At 30.7% G+C, this 18,102-nt stretch overlaps 1 protein-coding gene across 1 annotated transcript; it reads left to right on the forward strand.

Moving 5' to 3' along the window:
• Positions 1-7,039: 7,039 nt before the first annotated feature.
• LOC109177271 lies at positions 7,040-8,382 on the forward strand. Its single transcript, XM_019326582.1, has 2 exons — positions 7,040-7,594; positions 8,059-8,382. Exons 1-2 carry the CDS (start codon positions 7,208-7,210, stop codon positions 8,380-8,382), a joined length of 711 nt encoding a protein of 236 aa, XP_019182127.1. The 5' UTR covers positions 7,040-7,207.
• The last annotated feature ends 9,720 nt before the right edge of the window (positions 8,383-18,102 follow it).

An 18,102-nucleotide genomic window follows, 5' to 3' on the forward strand; every position in this document is an offset into this window, starting at 1 on the left:
TATTTAGTGCAACCACTAATCTGGTATTCAAGGTCTAATAATGTTAAGTTGTTTGCAATGGCAAGGACATAAGATTGGGCAATGACATCGCAGTATGGGAATTATTACACCCATGTGGTGAGTTCTTTGTGGGCACAAATTATGTTGTGCAAGTGGGTGCGCCATGCATGATGCACATTGTTCTATGTTCATAATTACTGAACTATATGTTCATAATTATAAAGTTATATATTCATAATTTTTGAACTTCACATTCATAATTATTGAACTCTATATTCACAATTACAGAACTCTATGTTCATAATTTTCGATGTTCATATTCCTAATTGTTGAACTCTGTATTCACAAATCACATAACTATATGTTCATAATTTGATAACTATACAATTTAGAAATTATGAATCTACAGTACAGAAATTATGAATCTACAGTACATATATTATGAATATGCAGTATAGAAATTATGAATCTACTGTATTTAAATTATGAATCTACGGTTTAGAAATTATGAATCTACAGTATAGATTTTATGAATATATAGTTTTTAATTATGAATCTACAGTATAGAAATTATGAATTGGAACCGTGCGCACCTAGCATAATATCCCGCTTGTGGGCATAGTCTTCTAACTTAATGGGTTGTTGACTACTGTGATTTATAAGTCAAGGGTGTGGAGCAATGAATGTGAGGGAATTTTACCCCAAGTTGTCTGTAATGGCGGCCTTCATTAGTTTTCATGGCTTGAAAATTAAAGGTTTAGAGCTCGTTTACCGTGTTTACTAATTGGAAAATTATCTAATTTTCTGAAAAACTGTTTCAATTTTCTGGAGAATTGGAGAAAGGAAACAAAAAATATGTTTACTAGTACAATTTTTCATTTTGAATACAAAACAGAATCATCTATCATTTATTTAACTATATGTCACTATAACCTCATTCTCACCCTTATCTAGCTCTACTTATATATTTATTACTATTTTTTTTTGAATGCTACTAGTTCTATTATATTGTAGTATCTGTTCATATATATTTATTACTATGATTACATTTATTATCATCTTATTTTACTTATCTATTATCATCATCTTCTATCTTTTCTACTTTACATTACTTATTTAAACATAACTTATTTGCTTATGCTTAGAGTTAGACATTATTTACATTATCAAAATTAAAAATTGAACACTATACCAAGTTTTAGATTTTGATTGACCTCAATTGATTATTGGTTCAGATAAATATTTTTTTTATATTATATCGTAATATAAGTTTTATCCGAATATCAGATATTGAAATTTTGTATATATTAAAATTCAAAGTAAAAATTATATATTTATTTACATGTCATTCAAATGAATATATCGAAAAATATTTTAAATATTAACTAAAAAAATATCAATATTATCTAAACTAAATTTTAGGTGAATTTAATAGGTCATTAATTCAGATATATTTTGTAAGTGTACAAATGATACACATTTGACTCGCTTATATTGGCTTAATTATTCGTCAAAACATAGTTTATTTTTATTAGACTATATTAGGTTCTGGACGTAAGTCAGGTTCTACCTCAAGGTACTCTGGATCACAGTCAGGACGCAATCCAGAGTGAGCGAAAATTCTTCTAACAGAGTTTGGTTTTTCAGACACACTTTTCAGGCGATTTTAAATCGTATGGAGCTGCTTATTTCGAGGACTTTCAAGCTGCACTTCTTCATACATTGAAGTTACATTTTCTATCTATATAAATGGTTCTTGGGTTTCCTACTATGGTAAAGAAAATAAAGTATTAATTCGTATAGTTTGGTTATCAAGTTCTCTTCCTGGTTTTCTATAACTCTTGGCTTATCTTGTCAGTGTGACTCGAAGGTGTTGGATGCATCTCTGCAAATTGGTTGCTTGTTGATTCTGGCATGCACGTACCCAGTTTATAGGTGATGAAGGTTGTACTGGAGTAGTTGAGTGGAACCGTAGTGTGTATGGTTGTGTAATACTCCTTGTAAGTCATTGGTGATCATCTAGTAGATTGGGCTGACGTGAGTTGTCCTATAGACGTAAGAGTTTAGCTCTGAACTGCACAAACAATTCTGCGTGTCTGGTTCTCTCTCTTTATCTCGCTTTTGTTTTGTTAATCCTTCTGACCCAGATACACTTGCTAATCCAGATTGTTTATTTAACTAAAATTAAGTATGAACCTTTAGGTAATCACTTGCATTCAAGATCAACTATCTTTTCCATATTTTTAGTTATGTTATATACATATATGATATTAAATATATAAATCTTACATATATTAGACTTAAAAGTAAAAATTATATTTATTCAATTTAAACCAAACAAATCTTAAAATATAAAATCTAATAATCACTCAAAATTAAACTTGTGCTTATTTTATAACATTAATCTAAAGAAATAAATTTTAAAAAATAAGTGTTAGTAAACAAGTTTTATAAACAAAACAGGTAATTCACCAAAAAAAAAAAATAAACAAAACAGGTAATAAAAATTGAAAAATTAGAATATAGAAATGTTTTCTCGTTAGTATACGAGCTCTAAACTGTCTACATAATACTAAATAATATACGAGCTCTAAACATATATTAAATAATATTTGGATTACACGCAGTCTACTATTTAAAATGCATAGCAACACTTCTAAATTTATAAATTTATCCCGGAATATTTACCTTGTTATTGAATGACTAGTTTTTTACGCGCATTACGTGATTGAGATAATACTCAATAATTTTTTTTTTTAAATAAGTACTTTAAAGTATATCAAGGCAAGATTATATTGGAATTGTTCAGCATAGATAATTGAATGTTAAATTTGCCTATTTAATTGGGCAATTCTAAGTTTACAAATGCAAGATAATATAGTCAAGATTGATTATAATTGTCAATAAAATAATTGTATAGGTATGGTTGAAACCAAATACGGGACATAAAAGAGAGAGCAAATAAAAATTGGGGCATAAAATATTAAATATATATTAATATTGAAGAGCTAACTGATGATTGCTAAACAAGGACATTTGATTAAAAAATTTGACCGCCATTTTTTCTACCTATTATAGGCCTAACTCTCTTGGGCTCTTATTAGTATAGTAGATAGATATTTAAGTGATTTTTTTTCACTCTTGAATCCTGATGGGTGGACCAATAAAAGAAGAGTATTAATTCGATCTATTTTTAGTTTTAAATTTATAACTGTCAGTTCATTTTTAGTTCATTTTTTTTTTTCAAAACATTCACTTTTAATCTTAATAGAATTGTAGCATGATCATTTTTTGTCATCTATTAACACAAAATTTATGAGCGGTTTTTTGGATTTATTACGAATATTGGGGTTTCTAACAGCTTTGTCGTTGAACTATGGGGTCTAAGGGAGGGTCTACGACTGACAAAAGATAGGGGTTTAAGAAGGGTGATCTTTGAGCTTGACTTCGAATCGGTTGTGGCTGTGATGAGAGGAGAAAAAGATGTTGATAGTTTTCCAACATACTCTGCATGAGGGGGAACAGGTGTGCTGATCACCTGGCCAACATGGGACAGATTGCAGAATGTGGTACTACTTGGTTGGACTTGCCGCCCCGGGCCGGGCCAGAGGGGTGGGCAGGCTAGGCACCTGCCCAGGCCCATCTCTAGAGAGGGGCCCATAAGCCATAAGATATTTATTAGGATTCATATGTATAATGAAATTGTAAATTTATTGGGTTAATTGTTGTGTTGTTGTTTAGGGATCTTAAATTTCTAATTATACCCGTATTGTTGTTTAAGAGAATTAGAAATTTTGTTTGTCTTTTAATTATATTTATTAGGATTCATATGTATAATGAAATTGTGAGTTTATTAGTTTTATTATATGAAGATTTGTTTTATTTTAATTTATTTTATGTATTGAGAAGGATATGCTAAAAGAATATTAATCTTTGATGCAATTAAGATGATTTTATATCAAGTAAAACACGTAGAAATTTATTGTCATGATTATTTTTGTATTTAAAAAATTGTTGAAAATTTTCTAATCTTATTTCATGTTATTTAATATTATCATTTTTTTTTTAGTATTATTAAATTTAAATTTTAAGATTAGTTTTTCATATGGGGCCCTTTTTAAAAATTTCGTCCCGAGCCTATAAAATATTTGGACCGGACTTGTTATCGCCCTCCAACTTAGATTCATTCTTTGCTCGCGGCAGACGCTTTTGGGACTAGCGCCGCTAGAGTTTGGTAACACGTCTTTTCCTGTTGTCAACGGGTCTTGTATCACCCAAAAAAAAAAACAATTTTAATTTTGTTAAATACAAGGATATTTGGATACGAAAAGTACCTAAATAAATAGTTTTTAAAAAAATCAATATAATTCCAATCCATTTCCATGAATCGTGACATAATGTAGCAGCGGTGTTTGGTTTGGTGACATCATCAAAGACGCATAGTAGCTTTGAAGTGTTGGCATGATAACGTGTATATATCATGCAAAGGATGTGAGCGCCCATTGCTATATCGTACACTAGGGTGCACAATGCATTGTGCACCTTAAAATTCTTCTATTTTATATATATGTACATAATTGTATAGTGGAATACATATAAATTTTTAACATAATACATGTAACTTAATATAATATATAATACACATAAACTCTTAATATAATACTTAATACACATAAACTCTTAGGGCGCATAATTGCATTGTACATCCAGGTTCACGGTATAATTTGACTATGAGCACAACTTTGTATGTAAGCGTAAATTAGTACACTACACGCACTGCAACATGTTAGGGCGGGGGAAGGAGTGGGGTAAGTCATTTTTTTTTTTTTTTATGTTTTATTTCTTTTTAATAATTCAAGATTTTCTTATTAATCGGATTAGATTAGAAGTGTAAAGGAGTCAAGCCAAGCTCGAACTCAATAAACAATAAGTAGGTTCGAGTTCGGCTTGAGCTCGAGCTAAGCTTTGATCGAGTTGCTTGACTATAAATAAATAAATAAATAAATAAATAAATATATATATATATATATATATATATATATATATATATATATATATATATATATATATATATATATATATATATATATATATATATATATATATATAGCTCGTGAGCAGCTCAACAAGCCACGAGCCTAAAACATTTGAGCTCGAGCTCGGTTCGAGTTTGAGCCGATATATATATATATATATATATATATATATAGCTCGTGAGCAGCTCAACGAGCCACGAGCCTAAAACATTTAAGCTCGAGCTCGGTTCGAGTTTGAGCCGAACTCAAAGTTGATCAAACTTGAGCCAAGCTTTGACAAATTGGCTCGTGAGCTGCTCTGCTCATTTACACATTTAGACTAGATCCTACACCCCATAAATCCATCTTAGATCTAGACTCAACACCAAATTATACACTTCTGTGTAGGGACAGAGCAACTGTTGAGGCGGGGGCAGCTGCACCAAAGCCCTTTTTTTTTTACTTAACAATTAAACAATTTTTTTTTTTTTATAAATAATTTAAGGTAAGTGCTCCTTTACCCGTAGTGAGTCATGATTTATGTAGTAGAATTAAATAGAAAATGGAAAAGGTTGAAAATAGCCACTCAAAAAAAAAAATTCAAGTAGATATAAAGCCACATATATAATGGTATAGTAGATTTAAACGAAGAGATACTTAGACAAACAAAAGTTGAGATTGCAAAATCAAAAAACAAGCCAGTACTACATAAGGCTTGTGCACCCATATAGACAGACATATATGATCATCTGGACATAGTGCTATTGATATTATTCATTCTTACTACTTACTACTAGCAGATCAGATGAGACATATAGAATACGAGATTCAAATTACTGCATTCATCTTCTTCAGCTTAGCAATCAGACGCCCCCTCACAGTATGCCTAACCATTGCATTATCCACCGCTGCTGCCATGCCTTTCTCTAACAGAACTGCTCGAATATGAGCAGGAAGAGTGGGATCTTCACCTAAGCTGCTGAAATTCTCCAACCTCCTGATAACATCTGATAGCGCATTCGCAGGTGCAGGTAGGGATGTCAATTTAGTGTATTTTAATATAAAATGAAGGTCCACCTTACATTGTGTATTTTAATATAAAATGACATTTAGATTACGTGTTTGTAATTAACAGATTATGTGTCTGTAATTAACAGATTATGTTAACTACAAGTACATAATATGTCATTAACATATTATATATTTGTAGTTAACAAATTATAAGCCTCCAATTTATTTATATGCATATAATTTTAGAGTTCTACTATGCATATGTACTCCCAAATTACTCCCTTACTTTTACTCCCTGAGGTGGCAAACAAGAATTTGTTATTTTCATCATGTGGATCCACAGAAAAAGTGTCTACATCAATAATATGTGAATAAAAGTTGGGAGTATAAAATAAAAATCCACCAAGTATTTTTCTATAATTTATTAACTGAATGCACATAATAGGTTAACTACAAACACTTAATAGGTTATATCATGGGCCAGGGTCCACCTGACATTGTGAATTTTAGTCCAAAATAATTTTCAAATTATGTACATGCAGTTAATAAATATAAATAAATAAATAAATAAATAAATATACATATATATATATATATATATATATATATATATATATATATATATATATATATATATGTATATAATTTGGACAAGGTTTACGATATGTATATAACAATTGAATTTTGACCCATCAGTTTTTGACAATATACATTAATATATATACTCTATTCAATTTGAATTCATTTTATACGTACAATAGGTTCATTATAACGATATTAAAGTATCATTTTAATTTTATTATGATTTATTTGACAATATACATATTTATAACGTGTTACATCATTGGTTCACAGTAACGCCGCTATATTAGATCATGGTTCATTCATACAACCGCATAGATCATGGTCAACATATGATAAGGAGTACAATGTTATTTTAGCCTTTTAGTTATTATATATATAATTTGTTTTGGTCAAATATATATTATTATTATATTAAAAACTTGAAGCACATATACATATATATAGGTGGTGGCTTTGGGAGTGGTTATATTGATCTAGGTGGACTACAAGTGTGCCAAATTTCAAATTTGAAGAAAATATGGAGGAGCTATGAAGGAGGGCCTAACAATGTTGGGGCAACCATTTTTGAGCCTTCTTCAATCCCAGATGGATTTTGCATGCTCGGTTCTTATGCCCAACCCAACAACCAACCCCTCTCCGGTTGGGTTCTCGTCGGAAAAGACAACAATGGCCAAATCCTAAAGCCCCCAACCGATTACACTCTTGTATGGAGCAGTGACTCTTTGCCCATCACCCAATCCGGCCCTGCCTACGTTTGGCTACCAGTTCCACCGCAGGGTTACAGTGCCGTTGGCCATGTCGTCACCACCTCGCCGGAAAAACCCTCCGGCGATAGAATCCGGTGCGTGTTCTCCGCCTTCACCGACCCGTGTGAGCCTGAAGATTGGGTCTGGGGACGAGGCACATCAAATAATGACCCAAATGGTTTCAATCTCTACACTCTGAGGCCTATCAATAGAGGCACACAGGCAAAAGGTGTAAAGGTAGGCATTGACGGAGTCACAGTGGGAACAGTGAGGGAAGTTTGCCCCCACCCCTCACTCCATTTTATTTATATATATTAAGAATAAGGATCAAATAGGCCATTCAATTGTACACAATAATTTAATTAGGCTACTGAACTTAAAAAATTAACAATTGGGTCCCTAAACTAACCAATTTTAAACAATCTTCCAAAAGATGACATGTTGACCTGTTGGAAACCTTTGAAATTGAAAGAATTGTTTGAAATTGGTTAGTTTAGGGACCTAATTGTTGATTTTTTAAGTTCAGTAGCCTAATTGCATTATCTCGTGCAGTTGAATGGCCTATTTGACCCTTATTCCTATATATTATATGTACAGGTCACATATTTAACTTATAAATATTAAATTTACATAAATTTAACTATTAATTTAGATGGTAAGATATCTAGTTTTCTCTGATAAGATTTCTGGCCGGATTCAAGGTAGGAACATTTCTTGGGAGTTTCAGTGGAAACGTGGGAACATTTGCATGTCTGAAAAACAACAACGTAGCATTCTCCTCGTCGGCCATGCCAAACCTTAGCCAAATCGAAGCGTTGTTTAGGGAATATTCTCCGATTTTATACCTGCACCCTCTAGATACCTACCATCCCTCCTCGGTAAACTGGTTTTTCTCCAATGGTGCGTTATTGTACACGAAAGGAGACGAGACTAATCCTGTTCGTATCGGGCCTGATGGCTCCAACCTCCCACAGGGCGGCAGGAATGACGGTGTGTACTGGGTAAACCTAGGGATGTCAATTTAGCCCTGAACCAATGGGCTAGCTCAATAAGCCCAAGAAATTGCAGGGCTAAAATCCAAAAAGATCAATCCAATAAAAATGTAAGCTCATTGGGTTGGCCCTATTGGGTTATTGGATTGAGTTGGGCCAGCTCATGGATTGTTGAGCTGGCCCGTGTAATATCCAATCATTATTGGATGAATATATGGTACATTTTTAATATAATAAATATACATTATTTGTGTATTGAAGGTACATTATTTAATAGTATATATAAAATTATGCACTTTTATACATACACTACACACACACACAATATATATATACACACTGTACACACACACACACTATATATATATATATATATACACACTGTACACACACACTATATATATACACACACTGTACAAACACGCTATATATATATATATATATATATATATATATATATATATATATATATATATATACATACAGACACACTATATTTATATATACAAACACACTATATATATATATATATATATATATATATATATACACAAACACACTGTACACACACACACTATATATATATATATATATATATACACACACACACACACTATATATATATATATATATATATATATATATATATATATATATACACAGACACACTATATTTATATATACAAACACAGACACACTATATATATATATATATATATATATATATATATATATATATACATATATATATATATATACACACACACTGTACACACACACACACTATATATATATATACACACACTATATATATATACACACACACACACACGCTATATATATATATATAGTGTGTGTGTAGTGTGTGTGTATATATATATATATATATATATATATATATATATATATATATATATATATATATATATATATATATATATATATATAGAGAGAGAGAGAGTTATGAACCTACTCTATTTGTAATAAAAATTTTGTTTATTGATTTAGCCCGTTGGATTAGCCCAACAACCCGTTGTTTAGGGTTAGGGTCAACCCAACTCAAAAATAAAAAATAAAAAACTATTTAGTCCAAGCCAACTAGTCCACCAACCCTGTAGGGCTAGCCCAAAACCCAGCGGGCTAGCTCATTTGACATCCCTAGGTGCAGGTGTATTAACCAGGGTCACATTGATCATATCTTTTGCGACGCTGAGCAGTGTGCGATTCAATATGGACCGATCCATGAGATCTTTCTGTGATGCCTGGGCAATAATAAATTGGGCCAATGATAGTTCAATCCTCTGAGTAGCTTGCAGCAGTGTGTTAATAGTTTGCTCTAATGAAGTGACTTTTGCTGTCATTAGTGATAGCTCATTAGCAAGCCGCTCAATGGCTTTTGAGTTGAACTCATAAACATCCACTGACCTCCTGAACGCTGTAGTGTCACGTATGACTACTGGAGCTTCATCGCCAAACAGACTGGAAAAAGGAGGCATTGTGTGATACAGGACAACGCAAGCCAAAAAAAGATAATCAAAAGAGCTTTGAATTGAAAATAAACTTAAGAGGGTTCATATATCTCTCTGTACCTAACAGAAAGAGGCCGGATATATATACAAAACAAAAGTAATTAGCGAAATAAATGACAGAAATAAATATAACAAGGCTCAAGACAGAAACATTAAATATAAAAGAAAGTTCCAATGCATGCTTGTTCATCTCCCCGAAGAATTTATATTTGCTGTCCTTCATCTTTTCTCTGTGCGCTTCCTTCCTTGCACGTTTGCCTCATGCTCCAACTCTTGATTTGATGGCATAAATAAAATACCCTAATTCACTAGGATAATAAAAAGTTATAAATTGACTCAAATACATAGAGATCTAATAAACTACACACAATAAAAAATGTAATTGAAACTAAAATTAATCAGTTCTACCAATTACTTAGTCAAGTAAATTTTTTTTTTAATTAAATTATTTTTTACTAGTTGTTCATTTTATTCATATATGATACCAAAGACAAAGGAAGACTTCGGCTCTGTTTGGCAAACCTAGCTGAAAAGCTATAAGCTAAGAGCTTAAAAGGAGCTGAAAGCTGAAAAGCTATAACTCCTATAAACTTGGAGCTGAAAACTGAAAAGTTGTTAAGCTAGTTGTTATGATGGAAAGTGTTTAGTAAAATTAGCTTTTTGATAAGCTGATAAATGTAAAAAGACTATAAAGGACATCTTCATAAAATTTAAATTAGTTTGTTTACATATTAAAATTTAACATTTTGTCTTTCAAAAAAAATTAAAATTTTAAAATAAAACTATTAGCATAATCATGATCAAGAATCTCATAATGAAGTAGCAATATTATTACAAATTTCATAATAATAATAATAATAATAATAATAATAATAATAATAATAATAATATTTGCAGTGAAAGTTGCGGATAAAGGAGAAGAGAAAATGGTTTTAATTGGGAAGGGTAAATTATGCCATTTCTTTAAAATAATAAGGATAAAGATGAAAAAAAAATTAGGAAGCTAGGATCTTATTTTGGGAACATTACCAAACAGAGCTTATAGCTTATAGCTCCTAGCTTAAAATAAGAGCTTATTTTGAAACGTTACCTTAGGTAGCGTTTCAAAATAAGCTGCTAGCTTCCTATTTTATTTTTATTTTTTTTTCATATTTATCCTTATTATTTTAAAAAAATGACATAATTTACCCTTCCTAATTAAACCCTTTTTCTCTTCTCCTTAATTTATCCGCAACTTTCACTGCAAATATTATTATTATTATTATTATTATTATTATTATTATTATTATTATTAGTATTATGAGATTTGCAAAAATATTGCTACTTCATTATGAGATGCTAGATCATGATTATGCTAATAGTTTTATTTTAAAATGTTAATTTTTTTTAAAGACAAAATGTTAAATTTTAATATGTAAACAAAATAATTTAAATTTTATGAAGATGTCCTTTTTGATCTTTTTACATTTATCAGCTTATCAAAAAGTTAATTTTACCAAACACTTCCAATCATAACAGCTAGCTTAACAGCTCTTCAGTTTTCAGCTCCGAACTTATAGCTTTTCAGCTCATTTTCAGCTTTCAACTCCTAGTTTATAGCTTTTCAGCTACGTTTGCCAAACAGAGCCTTCATCTCTAGCACCGGAGATGATGAAGAGAAGTATTTTTCTATAGCCCAAGACGAATAGAAGTTTTCGTCTTCTACGAGAGACGAAGAAAAGCTCTTCCTCTCTAGATGTAGACAAAGAAAAGTCTTCATCTCTAATTAGAGATAAAGAAACGCTCTTTGTCTTCTATCAGAGAGAGACTGATATCTCTTTGTCTCCGGTGGAAGACGAATAGAACCCTCGTCTCCAGCACCTGAGACCAAGTGAACATGTTTTTTTTTAAATATTTATTTTTTGTTTAATTTTTTAAAAATAAAAAGAGTTCAACTCAATTTATTATTTTTTAAAAAATAAACAAATTAATTTTTAAAATTTTAAATCATGTCAATGATTTTACCAATAAGATCGAACAAATTAGTTCGGTTGCACCGATGTGACTTATTCGAGGGGTTACTTGCACTTTTGAAAGTTGAATGGTCAAATTACATTTTTGTGTATACTTAAATAGCTATTTTGAATCAAAAAATTTATAAGAATATAACAAATTGAATTAAATTAACTTATGATAAGCTTATAGAATTAAATAAATAAAATATAATTTGACAAAATTTATTGGGCAACAAAAGAGTTAATTCTAATGAAGATCCATCGTTTTTCGGGGTAATTTCACATTTGGTCTTAAATTATCATTTTTGCCTTCAGCCATTCTAAACTTTTAATTTTTAGACAATTTTGATCCTTTATGGATCTTTTCCGACCAAGCTCCATTTTGGGTAAGAGTAAAACACTTCAATCAACTTATTTTATTCTCCATAAAACATTTTTTACCATATTAATGGGATAAAACCCATAATTTCTTCGATCAACCTGAAAGCTCACCATCATCAACTATGTCGATGATGATTTCCCAATAATGTGTGTCCAAAAATTAAAAACCTGAAATGACTAAAGACAAAAATGATAATTTGAGACTAAATGTGAAATTGCCACTAAAGATGAGTGATCCGACCTCTACTGAAATTAACTTGACAACAAAATAATCCCAAAAAAAAAAACTTGACAACAAAATATAAAGGGTCAAATTAATATTTTACCCTTAATTCATTTTTCTTTTGCAAATTTAATTAAAGGTATTACAATAGTAGGAGGACGTGTTTGTCCATAAAAATAAGGTGAACACTATGTACAACTCTCATAACACAAGAAAAATGGACAAAAATCATCAATGGTATAATCTTAATTCACATATATGAGTTTTAGATATTCTTTTGAACCTCAAATTTTCTTTTTAAAAAAATCTAGTATAATATTAGTATATTACATGAGTTCAAAATTCAAAAAAAAAAAAAAAATTCAAAAAAAATAGAGAGAGAGAGAGAGAAATAACACAAAGCATAGCTTTTATTAATCATTTTAATATAATCTTCTTCTTCTCTTCCAATGTGTTTTTATAAATTAATCAGTTAGTATGTGTTCTTAATATTTAATTAAGACATGCATTTGCTAGTTATTAGATTTTATTTTTAAATTTTGTTAAAATTATTTATACATTGAATATATTAGTTAAAAATAATAATGATTATGGACAAAATAGTTCGCGATATTTACTTATATTTTGTAGATAATTCTTTCATGAAGAATCACAAAAAGGAAATTCAAAATAACGTACAATGCATGTATAATGATTTGATAGTGAGTTAAAGAGTAACATCATACTACAAAATTCATACTCTTAAGATATAAAATTTCATATTACAAAACACAAAAACTCACAACACAAAATACATACACTTGTTATATATTTACTTATTTTTCAAATTTGATTTAGATAGAAAATTTATGCTCTATAGACAAAATTTTACAACACAAGATATAAACTCACCTAACATAAGACACACAATATATATGTTGTGTATTACACCTACAACTACTAATTTGTTTCAAGTACATAATTCATACTTTTAAATTACAAAATTTCATACACAAGCCACATACACATACTGTATAGGGAAAAAAAATTGTAACTTGAATTGGACAACCAAACGATCGCCATCAAAATTAAATAAATCGTCATTCGAAAACAACGTCGTACAAGCCCAGGGTCCACAGTATAATGATTGTTCCCATTTGATCTACCATGTTATATATATATATATATATATATATATATATATATATATATATATATATATATATATATATATATAAATCTACTATACTAATAAGAACCAAAAGAAGTTAGGCCTATAATGGACTGAGCTAATAGCCCGTCGTGCGAGCCTCCCACTGGGGGCTCGCTATGCCAAAAGCGCGAGTCACCTTCTTCTAGGCTCCGCTGGACAACCGTCAAATTATTAAATCAAATGAATGGTTCAGATTGTTCAAATTTTAATTTTTCCTTGAGATTTCCAAATTTATCCTTAATTATATGATTTCAATAAGAAATGTCTTATGTTCGAACCCCATCACAATCAAAATTCTCTTAAAAATTATATTCTCCATTAACTTACTCATTGATTTCAATAAGAAAGGTCTTAGGTTCGAACCTCATCCCAATCAAAATTGGCATAATTAGTACTCTATTTTGCTCTTATTAAATTATAAATAATTTAGTAGCTACAACAAAACATAATACATATGCATTTCTTTAATTTAGAATTATGTGTCTACAATGTCTTTATTCAAAAAAAAATATTCATTACCAATAAATTAAATAAGAGAAATAATTTCACTAGTTATATTGTCTTTATTTTTACCCAATGTAAAAAAGTATTTACATACAAATTTATCAATTGATTATATTCACTACATTGTCCCTACAATGTCTTTATTAAAAAAATTATTCATTATCAATAAATTAATTAAGAGAAATAATTTCATTAGTTATATTGTCTTTATTGTTCTCCAATGTAAAAAATTTTTACATTCAAATTCATCAATTGATTATATTCACTACTTTGTCTATTATATTTTTTGTACATTTTTTTTAATTAAATATCAAAGGTATAATACAAAATAATGCTATATATTTATTTACCAAGTATTTTATTAATACCATGAAAAAGTATAAAAATATATATATAATTAAGCCAATCATATTAACTACTTGGGGGATTTGTTGACAAACAGAGTATTCAAATCACACAACAAATTGAAGTGGAAACTACCTCGCAATGTTCTTGTTTGGCAATCAGCAGTTAGCGGTTAGTGTTAGCAATTAGCAAATAGCGGATTATATTAGCAGGTTTGACCAGCGAATTATATCAGCGATTGATAAATTTCATAATTGGGACTTTAAGGTCATACATCCATATAAACTTATAAGTTATAAACATACTAACATACATGTATATAGGGATACAATTACAATATCACATTAATCACACAAAGAAATCCAGAAATCAGGAACCTGTCGGGAGTTGGTCAGTTGGGAGTTACAATTAGGGCTTCCACCATTTTCACAAACACAGGCAACAACTCCAACAAGGCAACAAGGTACAAGGATTCAAGGAACAGAAATAACACATATTCAATACAAATAATTCCAGAAATCAGGAACTTAGAGCCTTTAAAGGCTTCCACCATTTTCAAATTTCAAAGGCAACAACTCCAACAAGGCAACAAGCTACCAGGATTCAAGGAACAGAAATAACACATTCAATACAAATAATTCCAGAAATCAGGAACTTAGAGCCTTAAGGGCTTCCACCATTTTCAAATTTTAACAACACATGCAACAACTCCAACAAGACAGTGAAATTAAATACATAAATAACACAAAAATTAGGGTTTCTGATTTTACTTGGTTTCTCAAAAGATTAGCCAGAGAACTAGGGTCTTCTACGAACTACGAAGAGCGAATAGTCGAACTCGAACGCCAAAAGTTGGCTATGGCTTCCACCACTCGAACACTGGAAGTTTACGAAGAGCAAACAGTCGAACTCGAGCCACCACTCGAACACTGGAAGTTTACGAAGAGCGAACAGTCGAACTCGAACGCCAGAAGTTGGCTATGGCTTCCACCACTTGAACACTGGAAGTTGGCCTGGTCCAGAACAAGACAACAAGGTACAAAGATCAAGAAACAGACAATGAAATTAAATACACAAATAACACAAATTAGGGTTTTTTTTTTTTTTTTACTTGGTTTCTCAAAAGATTACCCAAAGATGAGAGAACTAGGGTCTTCTATGGACTACGAAGAGCAAACAGTCGAACTCGAACACCAGAAGTTGGTTATGGCTTCCACCACTCGAACAATCGAACACCAAAAGTTGGACACCAATAGAATGAGTTCTGATATGAGAATATATATATATATATATATATATATATATATATATATATATATATATATATATATATATATATATATACACACACACACACACGACATCGTATTTATACTTACTTAGCATAACCCTAGTTCTAATTGAATATTGGAGCGGTTGGTCTAGTTTTTTCAGTTTACTATTACGGTTGGCAGTTTGGTTGGGTGGAGACTGCCATGTCCCTGAGGGAAGCGACCATGTTTCTGAAGGTGATGGGTACGCTCCACGACAAAAAATATACATAGCTCCATTTGTACATCAAAATGTTATATCCAACATTTAAACATTCAACTCAACAAGTTAAATAAATAGAATAAATAGAAGATGGGAGGTCATCAGGTTGAGAAAGTATGTATAAACGAATCAGTAGTATTCAAAAAAAATAGAAGAAATAGGAAAAAGAGTGAAAAAAAAAAAAAAAAAAAAACCCTTTTTTTGGCTTCTCAAAGAACAATTAAACATTTTTTTTTATAAATAATTTAAGGTAACTGCTCCTTCACCCGTATTGAGTCATGATTTATGTGGTAGAATTAAATATAAATGGAAAAGATTCAAAATAGCCACTCAAAAAAGTAGATATATAGCCACAACATATATAATGATAGATTTAAACGAAGAGATATATACTAAACCAAACAAAAGTTGAGATTGCAAAATCAAAATAGGAACCTTAGCTTGTTGGATTTCTGACAAAAAAAACAAGCCAATATATAGACATATATGATCATCTGGACATGCATAGTGCTATTGATATTATTCATTCTTACTACTAAGCTAGCAGATCAGATCAGACCTATAGAATATGAGATTCAAACCACTTCATGCATCTTCTTCAGCTTAGCAATGAGACGCCCCCTCGCAACAGGACTAACCATTGCTGAATCTGCCTCCGCTGCTGCCGTGCCATTCGGGTCTCCGTTGTCTAACCGTAGAAGTGCTCGAATATGAATAGGAAGAGTGGGATCTTCTTCTAAACTGCTGAAATTCTCCAACCTCCTGATAATATCTGATGCCGCATTCGCAGGTACAGGTGTATTATCCAGGGCTACATTGATCATCTCTCTTGCGATGCTGAGAATTGAGCGAGTCAATAAGGCCCAACCCCCATCCATGAAATCTTTCTTTGATGCCTGCCCAATAAGTTGCCCCAATGATACTTCAATCCTCTCAGTAGTTTGTAGCATTGTCTTGGTAGTTTGCTCTAATAAACTCAGCTTTTCTGTCAATACTGATACATCCTTAGCAAGTAGCTTAATGGCTTTTGAATTGAAGTCATAAAGTCCAGGGGCATGAGACATTGTGATAACAGTCAGGCTTAGTGATTTGAAACAGATGTTAAAGACGGCAATGGTATTGATATTATGAGAGTCTGAAGGTTCAGTGGTTTATTCAACGTTAAACAAAAACATTAAATAGAATACAGAGCCACAAAAGAAGGAGCAGTTATACCTGTACCTCAGTACTAGGCAAATAAATAGATAAAATAAAAACTAGACTAAGGTCCTATTTTGTAAAATAATTAGCCTATAGATCAATTTTGACTTATTTGATCACTATTAATTATTTGACTTGATTAATAAATCAATATAAGTGTTTTGTTAATTAGCTTTTTGTAATTCCAAAATGCTAAAATTCAAAAATCAACTTTTTCAATTAGCTTTTTGAGAAAAAAGAAATTATACCAAACAACTATCAAGGACCGACTAAAATACATAGAGTCCTAATAAACTACCCAGAATAAAAAAAAAATGTAATTTTTTTTTGTTACTAGCTCTATTACAATGTAGTATCTGTTCATATACTTTCTCAACCTACTGAGACACAAAGAGCCAATAACGCCTTCATTGATGCTCGAACTCACAACCTTTCAAATGGAAGTCCAACCCGGGTACCATTAGACCATATAGTCCTGGTAAAAAAAATGTAATTGGATAAACTAATTTTTTTTATTATTATTATAAGGAAGGGGATACCCACATATACAACTAGAGTCCTAATAAACTACCCACAATAATAAGAAATGTAATTGAATAAACTAATTTTTTTTTATTATAAAGAAGGAAGATACCAACATATATAACTACTACATTAGATGTCACCATAATGACCTCTACTAAGGAATAAACTAAAATTAACCAGTTCTACCAGTTACTTAGCTAAGTAACTCTTTTTTTTTTTTTAATTAAATTATTTTTTACCGATTATTCATTTTCTTCATATACGATACCAAAGACAAAGAAAGACTTTATTTCTGGTTGTAGATGAAGAAAAGTCTTCATCTCTAGC

Source organism: Ipomoea nil, unplaced genomic scaffold (assembly GCF_001879475.1).
Source record: "Ipomoea nil cultivar Tokyo-kokei standard unplaced genomic scaffold, Asagao_1.1 scaffold0804, whole genome shotgun sequence".
NCBI classification, from domain to species: domain Eukaryota; kingdom Viridiplantae; phylum Streptophyta; class Magnoliopsida; order Solanales; family Convolvulaceae; genus Ipomoea; species Ipomoea nil.